The sequence below is a fragment of the Microchirus variegatus genome, assembly GCF_963457635.1.
Source record: "Microchirus variegatus genome assembly, chromosome: 22".
In the NCBI taxonomy this organism is placed as follows: domain Eukaryota; kingdom Metazoa; phylum Chordata; class Actinopteri; order Pleuronectiformes; family Soleidae; genus Microchirus; species Microchirus variegatus.
In genome coordinates this window covers 13,426,068-13,436,829 of record NC_139823.1, presented here as the reverse complement: position 1 = coordinate 13,436,829, position 10,762 = coordinate 13,426,068, and the positions used below count along the sequence as shown (strand labels likewise).

General features: G+C 40.6%; 1 protein-coding gene across 1 annotated transcript in view; it reads right to left on the bottom strand.

Moving 5' to 3' along the window:
• Positions 1-1,082: 1,082 nt before the first annotated feature.
• ramp1 (receptor activity modifying protein 1) overlaps positions 1,083-10,762 on the bottom strand; it is a gene marked incomplete at both ends in the record, with an annotated part of 49,660 nt that continues 39,980 nt past the window's right edge. Inside the window, one exon of the mRNA XM_083908680.1 lies at positions 1,083-1,338. Coding sequence (XP_083764806.1) covers positions 1,083-1,338 — 256 coding nt within the window. The remainder of the gene's footprint in view (positions 1,339-10,762) is intronic.

Here is a 10,762-nt window from a genome sequence, read left to right as displayed (position 1 = left end):
GCAAAAGCCTTGATAACGAGCTGATGATTTGACTCAGCTGAGCAGAAACATCTGTAAACACACAGAGCGATGGGAGCAGGACTGAGACGACACTGCAGACGCAACAGAGTCTTCAATTTCAGATTGTAAGTGTTAAACATGGCCCACGGTTGGTGTAGTGGTTAGCACTCCTTTGCCTTTGTAGCAAGAAGACCCGGGTTCCTGGGTTCGAGCCCCTGTGCGTGGGATTTCTCCGGGTTCTCCGGCTTACTCCCACAATCCAAAAACATGCGATATGGGTATTAGGTGAATTGGTCACTCTAAATTGATAGATGTGAGAGTGTGAGTGGATGGTTGTTTGTCTCTATATGTGGCCCTGCGACCCTCTGGTGGAGGATAAAGCAGTAGGTGATGGATCAATGGATGAAGTCTTAAACATGATTGAGTCATTTTACACTGTTTATGAACTATGAAGCTGTTTGTGCCGACCAACAAATATCGCTCTCCCCCAAAAGAAGAAATCCTGAACACCCTGAACATGACTCAGCTAAAAATACAGTCTAATTTTCACAGTCTGTGCAGAGGCTGTTGTTTGAGGTCACGCTAAAACCACACATGTCACAGAACCAGTATCCTATACAGTAGAAGCTGTTTTTTCATGATATCTTCTGCATATTGAGACTTTGAAAATAAGTATATATGGTCAAAATCCCACAGTGGTGTAAGACTTTTGCACAGTATATAATAATAATAATAATAATAAAAAGAGTGTAAAACAGATCTCCTTCTGCACTTAAATATGTGAGGGTTATTTTTCATGCTGTTGCCGTTACATCCTATATTCATCCAGTCTCTGTTCTGGTACTGATTGAGTTCAGGTGTTTGGTAAAAAAAGTGAAATGATTTCAGTCCATGTGAGACAAAGCTGCAGTGTAGATCTCCTTCAGCTGTGACTCCAGGTCCACAGTTATATAGAGAGTCTGTTCCATGTTACAAACATCCTTTGGTTACTGTTAGTGTCGCAACTTTAGAGACAAAAAAAAATGTTCCTCTTCAGTCGCATGAGTCTTTGTGATATTCCACCACCACTATCGTTCTGTCCACTACATAATCCCCTCGCTGCGTTTGCTCCTCCACACCACCAGGGCCGTCATGAGAAGAGTGACCAGTACGGGCACCACGATGAAGGGCCCCAGGATGCGGTTGGGCGGGTCCCTGAGGAGCCTCCCGGAGAGCGAGCAGTCGTGGAAGTAGTGTTTGTGGACTTGGATGAAGAACTCGTCCACCAGCTGGTTGGGCCAGAAACACTCCATCTTCAACGCCACCAGGTACGTGCAGTTGGTCAGGTCGCCGTAGAGCCTGAAGAGTAAAGAGACAGTGAGACTTTTTTTTCTAGTTCAAATTTGACATTTTGTACACGTTTTATGTACAACAGTTTTTCATGTTTCTGTAATGGTTAATACAACAGTATGTAGAAGCTCTTTAACCAATAATATTGGTTAAAGAGCTAATGATATTTTTAAGGCTAAAATATAATGATTATAATTATCGATGAATTTTCAAATTTACTGTTTTACAAAAAAAATAGTAAAGTGCATTATTATTTTTGGATAAAGATGTTAAATTATTAGTTACTTACTTGCATTTTAGTGGTTTAATGTCATATTTGATTAATTACTGACTTCTCAGAGACAGCTCAAATTTGTATTTTATATAACTTATATATATATATATACGTTTTTTTTGAAAGTTTTTTCCCATAATCTCAAAAGTAGAGCTGCAGGATAATCTGCAAAATCTCATGATCCTGATGATTGTGACAGATAATGTGCTTGTGCTATCACGGATCGTTTCGAGTCTGTCAGTGAACAAACACATGACATATTTGGTGATGAAATTTTATCATAACGGCCATTTTATCTTCATCAAATAATTCCATACCACCGGAGCTTCCTCTGGTGGTACACCAGTGCATCCCTGCCTTAATCTGGGGTGTACGGTGTGTGTGTGTGTGTGCGTGTTGTTGTGGTAATTAAGAAAATGACCCATGATTGCGGGTGAACATGCACCACATCACATCTGCAGTGCTGCAGAACATAAAGCTCAGACAGTTCACACACACACACACACAGGCTCTGTGTCGTGTTATTGATCGAGGTTCATAATCCAGACTGACCCCCAAGTGTTTCCTGTTAAACTCCACTAATTATGTCTAGGGCTGCGTTTGCCTCAGTGAGTTTCTCGGAAAAAAAGATGCACAGATTATGCTCATTCTTAGAAAAAATTAAATCTGCAATTTGAAACCATGCAATTAGGAAATTGTAAAAACTGCAGTGTATTAATTGTTTTGCGTAAATACAGAAAAATATGCATACATTTTGGAAGTAATTTGTATCTTTTAACTTCGCAATGTTATTTATTTATTATCGCCTGAAATAGAATGTCTCGTCTGTGTTGTATTGTGTGCAATTCTATATATTGATTTGATTGTGAGTCACTATCTGGCAGTAAAATCACAATTGAATATTATTCACAAAACGTTTGAGTGAAATCTTGTGAGAAACGAGTGAAATTTAAGAAAAAAAACACGACGTCACGCATGTCTTTTTCCGGTCAGTTGTCATGGAAACACGTCATGCGTTAACTTGCGTTAAACAAGTGCCCAGCACTAATAAAAAAAGAGGACAAATTGCAAATTTAAACAAGTGCAGACTCATTCAAAATCTTGATATTTCTGACAAACAGAGGACACTAAATCTCCACAACTCTTGACAATCAAAGGATGAAAACGGTCTCCGTTCCCTCTCATCCAGCAGTTACACACACAGAACCATTAGAATCCACTCAGGGTCAGGTTCCTGCACCCTGACTAAATTAAATCCAATAGACCCTCTCTCCTTTGAGTGTGAGCTTATGCTCCTCAGGGAAACATCCTCAGTGACTCCAGGCTGCGTTTGTGTTTGGCAGCTAGTTACTAACTTTGTCTGTCATTAGGAGCAGAGAGTGGAGTTTGCAGAGTCTTTTCTGTGGGAAACAGCTGCTGCTGCTGCTGCTTTAGTTTGAGCTTTAGTTAATGAGAGCCATGAGACTAAATGAAGAGTAAAAAGCTGAATGAGGCACACGCTCTCTAAAGCAGACCACACTTGTCCCAGTGTTTCACACTAAAGTGTCAGACGGAGCAGCTTTGAAGCCCAGAGATTGTAACTCTCATAAAGAAGAATCTGCTGCTATTTCCCTTTGGTCTGCACTGCTCACATTTAATATATTTAATATTCCAACAGCTTTTGATGCTGCAGCCCAAACACGAGGTCTGGTGGAAGTTGAGTGGATATAAACAGGGTTGGTTTGGCGTGGGCCCAGTGCTGCAGAGTGCTGCAGAGTCACTCTGTGTGGCACCGTCACTGTGTGCTTGTGTTTTTATTCTGCTTCTTTATTTTCCTTGCAGTTTTATTGCAAATGAGCTGTGGAAGACGCAAAAGGAATTCTATGTCCTGGTTGCGGCTGTTGTTTGGAACAAGCGCAGATGTTTCCGGGGATGTTGTTTGTTTACGAGTCGCGGCAGAGGTCGAGGCAACGGAGGTGAACGGAAAGAGAGGCGAGTTACCCGTTCACCTCATGTCACTGAGTTCCAGTGAGACCTGACCGCGTGAAACTCGTCTTTTGTTAGGCTGTGTGGGCGATTTGTGGATTAACACCTGGTTTTTAAGGGTTAGAATTATGGTTCTGTACAGAGCTGCAGGAGTGAAGAACTGAAACCATTATGGAGTCAGATAACCTAATTACATAAGAGCTGTCTGTCACAGCTGGGATGCAAACACAGGACTTTGGTTGCAAAGCACAACTCCTTAACAGCAGAGCTAATGTGGACGACTTATGACTGAGTCAATCCTCAACTATTTTGATTAGGGGTGGGGGAAAAAAATCAATTCACATAGGAATCACAATTCTAATCATCCACGATTCTGAATCAATTCATAATCTTCAAAAATCTATTAAAGTAAATCAATTTTACAGTTCATTTTTGTAACTTCTGGGAGAAAAAGGCAGCTAGCCTAAGCTTTTATTTATGCAAGTTATTTTTTGTGAGTAAGTTTTTATTATTTGTTTTGAATGAATAAATGTTTTTAACTTTTATCATATTATCTTTTACAAACTGTTATGTTTTGATGCCATAATTTTCCTTAACACACTATGCATTGTATCAATTTTTTAATCGAGAATCGTATGAATCGAATCGGTTGAATAGAGAATCGATTTTTGAATCGAATCGTGAGCCACCCAAAGATTCACATCCCTAATTTTAATAATCAATTAATCAGTTTGAAGCTTTTTTCATGATAAAAACAAGATTTCTGATCGTTTTAGCTTCTTAAATGTGGATATTGTCTTTGTTTCTTTGCTCCACGTAACAAAGAAATCATTCAAACTGAATCATTTTGGTTTGTGGACAAAAACAAGATTTTCGAGAACATCATCATTTCCATGTTTGATGAACCCGACCAACCAGACGATTCATCGATTCAAGTGAGGTAAAAGTAAGGGATATAGCCATTATCTGTTGTGGTTAAAGTTGGGGAAAGTGCTTTGTTTAGGCTGCACAATTGTATCCTGTGTGTGTGTGTGCGCGCGTGTGCGTGCGTGTGCGTGCGTGTGCGTGTGCATGTCCACACATAATTCAGTGAGCTGCTGAGTGCGGTCGTCTCTGTGATTTCTCTTGGTATCTCCTCTTTAATCATCTTGTCTCACTGAATGAAGAACAGACTGAATCAGTCTAAATGACTCCAGGCCGTTTCACAGATACACACCTGTTTTCTGTTTGTTTGTTTTTTGGGAGAAAAAAGCGTCATAGAGAGATTCCAGCTCTTTATAACCTGGTGTGTATTTGCTGTAACGTGTTTTAATATTTAGACAGAGCAGGATGCTCTGTTGTACATTTACATTTTTGTGACCATGTGGAAAACGAGCGTGAGATTATATCACATGTGATGAGAGTCAGTGCATCGTGATGCTTCAGGGAGTTAAATAAGAGGAAGTGACAGCAAGAGGAGATTGAAAAGTACAAGTGAGTTTGTCAAACGGGGAAACTCCGCTGCTCTTCAGAAAAGTTCAGAACAAAACTGTCCCACATGTGGACGATAACACACACACAGGCAGAGGAGTTTATCTGATGACTGCTGAGCACAGTGTGAATAAATAAAACCTGGCCAATGAATAAATAAAACATACACACAGGACACGAGCGCTCCAGTAACTTCACAAGTACCTCAGCGCTGCTCCTTAATTCCGCTGACTGACACCAGTTATTTATTCAGCAGCATGTGAAAGGAATTATCCACGCTTTCTGAATACACGTCGTTGTCGTTTCTGCAACGCTGACGTCTTTATTCGCTGGAACTGGATCAATAGATGCAATGATTTGAGTTTTAGGAGGTGAAATCTCACATAAGACGGAGCTGACTTGAAAGAGTGGAGAGAAACTTTTGTAATTTGACACAAAAGGGTCACTTTTTGTTCTATTGTTGTTGTTTTGTGTTATATCCAGGACGGCTTAATATTAAGCAGCAGTGAATCTCTCTTTGTGATCACTATCGGAGGTGAACTGTGGCACAGGAGACCAACGGAGATGACTGATTTCTGTGAGGCACAGCAGGGAGCGCTGGTGCAGACGCCGGCTCCAATAGTGCGCATGCGTCGCGGGGTATGCAGCCTGTTCCAGTAAACAATTTCCCCCCGGGGATTAATAAAGTATTCTGATTCTGATTCTGATTCTGATTCATTAAAAGATTGTTTAAAAAGGCAATTGAATTCTCTGTGGTGATAGTTTTAATAGACTATAGTTTTGTATCCCCCTCAAATTTTGCCTTTGAGGCTTATAGGGGGTCTCGAGTGTTAATCAGGGCGGTCTAACCCTCCCAGACCCCCCTGTATTTCGCACAGTGGTGTCCGCCATTAGCCTCACGCAGAGCGGTACACCGGCGACGCATGGACATCACCAGGTTGTCCGTCGTGGCCTCTGGGATGTTGTCCCATTCCTCCTGCAGAGCCACTTGAAGTTGGCGGCCGTTCTGGGGAACTGGAACTAGAACAGGTCTATCCAGAACATCCCAAAGGTGTTCGATAGGTGACATGTCTGGTGAATACGGCGTCATTCAGTTGTGTTGCCACAGCTGTAACGCTCGACCCTCACTTGTGACATCTGTGACAAAAAGTCCACATTTTGGTGTGCCCTTTTACTGACCAGACCATACGGAGTGTCTGTGCACTGGTCACGCATATTGACCACCACTCTGCCATGCTCCATGACTCTCCTGAGTTGAAATAGTCAATCTGAGATTGTAGTCAATAGAAGTGGCCAAGTGACACTGGAACTACTGGGTTTGAGCAAAACTAATCATTCCATAAAAAAAAAATGCATCAAGAATCTGAGCAAATGTCATGACATTCTATTTTTATTCACCATTTCAAGTTTGTGCTTTAAATGTATTTTAATTACACAGCAGCCCAAGCTAAAAAAATGCAGATTTTTCTCTACACACTTTGATGCCTGAGAGTGAGTTTATCGATGCTGCAAACATAGGCATAGACTTTATTAGTAAGTGAGAGCCAGAGAGAGTTCAGCTCCCAACGAGGTTCAAGGAAATGGCGGCACACTCAGGTGTAGTCCATACATTATTTAACCATATTTCAAAAAGCCTGATCTATCTGCCCTGAAAGTTCCTATTGACACGTTTTCTGTCGCTCTGCATTCGTCACCCAGATCAGACCCAGAGGCGTTTTTTCATCTACGTTCATTGGTCGCGCCTCTTGAAAGCAGAAGGTTACTTCACCCTTTCTAGACTTGCGCTCAATCTGATATGAGACTGAGATGCACTCAGTGTGGCATTAATCAGGCGACAGCAAAACAACCTCAAGGTCTTCAGAAAATTGTGTCTGTGCGATCCAAAGAGAGGCCGACGCTATCAGGGCCATCAGAGTCAGGTGTCATCGCTCTGCCCCTGGTTTCAAAAACTTAAATCTTCTGGTTTTGAACATGAAAACCATAAAGGATGACGGTGTCATTTCAGGTCAGCAGCAGCGCCAACTAAGTTTTCAAGTGTCCAATGTCAAGCTACTGGTTCATCCATTTCCTTCCCGAGATTCTTGGGTAACACTTAACCGACACAGGGCTGAGATGCAGCAGTTGCTAAGTAACAAAGACGCCGTCGCTCTGAAGATGAAACGACAGCAGAGTTCTGGCCTGAAGCGGCAAATCGGTTTTGATCAGCAGTGAAACGGTCATTATACTTTTATATTCGTCATAGCTGAGGGAGGAAACATCTGATGAGATAAGGATGGAGAAATGTGTGCATCAAAGCGTTCAAACCAGAGGGAAACGGAAGATTCTTATTTTTTAAGGACACAGATACAGATCTGTGCTTCAGTTACAGTTACTAAACACGCTAATCTCTGTTTCAACGCCTAGATCTAGATCTTACGTAAGTGCTGTGTATTTTTGGCCTCTTCAGCGGCTTTTTTTTGTTCAGAAAGTTTCTGTCGTGCCTTCCAGGAGAGAGAGATTCCTGTATCTGAAAACAACAAAGCAGGCCACTCTGTCACTACTGAGCACATCACACAAAATCTGCTTCTTCTTCTTCTTCTTCTTCTCTCTCTGCTTTGTTATTCTGCTAACCTCCCGCATCTTTTATCCTCTGGGGGAGACGACTGAACATCTGAGCCTGTGTACACTGTGTGTGTGTGTTTTTCTTAAGTGATTAAATGTCTTTGCAAAGTGGAAAAAAACATGCACATGTATATTTTTTAAAACTGTGAAGCAATATCAGAATACACACACGACAACAAACACTCTCATTTTTGTTTTTCCCTGTTCCGTATGTTTAAAATCAGTCAATACCACAGTTTGGTGTGAGCAGATGAGTCAAAATCACTGTGTGCTGCACATGTGCTGAATCAGTACTACCAGAATCGGCCTAAGGCTTAAACGGACTAATGGAGCTTTTCCCGCTATACAGTTCTCGCACAACTTGGCTCAAATCTACTCTATAGTTCCTCCCTAGACGTGGGCAGGGTCGTCGTAGCACAGCTACAGGACGATGTTTTATACGCAACACAAACTAGAAATGAGCGGATCAGTTCTTTTTGGCGTAGTGAATCATTAGAATCGATTAATTAAAAATTAGTTCAGTATTTAACTAAAATACAGCTGAACAGGTTGTGATGATTTGTCCAGACTCCTGTTAAATATTGCTGAAGTTGGAGATTAACGTATTGTTTTCAGGATTTTTAAGTCTTTTAAAGTGATCTACAGTTCAACATTGTTTGGTTTGACTTTTGTTCTTTGTGCTGTGTTTTTTTTTTTTATTGTGGGCGGGCCTTCGGAAGCTGCCTGCCGATTGGCTACTGAGTTTTGGAGTGACAGCTCAATAGAGCAGAAGTCGTCACAGAGTGTTTGGAGTCGCTGTCCGTCGACAAAATTCCGACAAAATAATTGTAATTGTCTGACGTTTGTCAGATTACAAACATTTACAATTATTTTGTTGAGCAAATGGACAAATCAATTTCAGAATCAGAAACGGGTTTATTGCTATGTACGCTAATGCTAATGTATGCTAAAATCGATACAGGAAATTTGCTGTGGTGAAATTGGTGCCAAAATACAATAAAAAAGAAAAATATAAATTACACACTATATTAACTAAATTAAACAATAAACTATAAAAACAATTTAGAATACAACATTAAACTAGAAAAGCACTCGGGGAGCGCAGACCTCTACTAAGGCAGCTCAACCCACACACCCCATGGATCATGCCCAAAATTGAATCAATTGTTCCTCATCCCATTGCGGGCATTTCCTGAAGTTTTCAGCCAAATCCATCCGTGACTTTTCAAGTTATGTTGCTAACAGACAAACAAACTCTGACAAAAACATATATCTCTTGGTAGAGGTCAATTAAATCATTTCAGTTTATAGGGCCCTATAAAGGCTTGGGCCGGCCCTGAGTGCTTCACACTAAACACACACACTCTGCTCACTTTTTATCATCGAGCCAAAAACACAGACTGAGCCACAGTCCCAACGAGCATGACGGCCGTTACGGACCACGACACATTAGCACATGATCTAATGCCAACAGCTCAACAGCAGGATGATCCAGTTCATGGCACTGATGAAGAAGTGTCTTTACACAAGGATTGTTCTCCACAGGACAATAATAATCCCACAAAATCCCAGCACAACATACAGAGACACTTGTGACGCAGGATAAAGGCTTGTTGTGTTTATTCTTAAAAATACTGTATTTTCCTCACAGAAGTGAATACAGGACTGATTGTGCAGCCGCTCATCATTTTCTCACAGAGCTCTGACTCAGAAGAGTGTGTTCATGCTGCTGCTGCTGCTGCTTATTTTTAAAATAACTCCACTCTTCAATATTTATTTCTATCAAAGTTTTAAAAAAAGAGTCAAAGATTAGTTTAGAGGAAGCTTCAATAATCACGACACTTGCAACTTAGAGTCACAGGAAATGCAGCATTGGACGCAGTGGAATATTTTATTCAGTCAAACGCAGATCCTTACCTTTCCTGCCTTATCTTTGATGATGTAACCTGTCAGCGTTTTCTTCTTTTTAAAAAAAAAAAAAAGGAAGATTCACACGATAAAATATACATTTAGTCATAAGTTTGCCTGCAGTGCAATATGTGGTAGAGACTTGGTAACAACAAAGTAATGATATGGTAATATCAGCTTATAGCTAATGCAATTAGTTAAAATGAGTTAATATCACAGCAATAATATGTTATGTCTGAGTACTATAAACTACCATCAGTAGATATACCTTCACATAAACTGACATAAATATGACATTTTACAATTTTACTTATAAAAAATTACTTAATTTATACACCTTTTCATAAATAAAATGCAGCTCAGAATGCTTAACAATGCAAATTTGAATCAAATAAGGCATGAGAGAAGTATAAAACTATATATATATATATATATATAAACGTATAAATCTACAAAATGACAGAGACTTAAAAAACCTCCAGTACAATCTAATCCCTTAATCTAATCCCTTTATCCTCCTTCCTTCGTCTCGTGCTCCAGTACAAACCCAACGGGACCAAAGGATCAGCAGAGTGAATGTTTGCAGTATTGATGCAAAGACAGAACAAGAAGATTGGCTCAATTAAAGCAGAGGGAAAAGGGGGGAGAGGGGGGGGGGGGAACCTTTAGTTCTGTGTTCCTTCTGTGTACAGAGACACTCGGATCAATCGATCAGATACAACAAGGTATTCTCAAAGACGGTGTCGTGTGCAGGTGTCGCTACAACAAGACACAAATAGTGAGAGTATTATTCTTTCTAGTAGCAAATGAGCCTTCATTACACTGGTGAATTACACTCAGTATTTAACTAAATGAAAGACATTATGTAGTTATTTATTTATTATAGAGAAAGTTTTTGTCTGCATGCAGTTTGCATGTTCTCCGTGTGTGTAAATTGAAAATTGGACACGTGTCAAACTCAAGGCCCGGGGGCCAGATGTGGCCCACCACGTCATTTCCTGTGGCCCCGCGAGTGATTAATTGGTGTTAAAAATCTGTGTTAAAATAGGTCTATGCTACTTACTACTAAGGTGCGAGTTGACCATGAACTACATTTCCCACAATGCATGGCGATTGCGTTACCCAAAAAAGTGACGGCATTTATCTCAGATTTGAGATTTAGACTGTGATCGCAGCAGAATGCGTTCACAAAAGCCGAAAACGATGCGGCAGTGA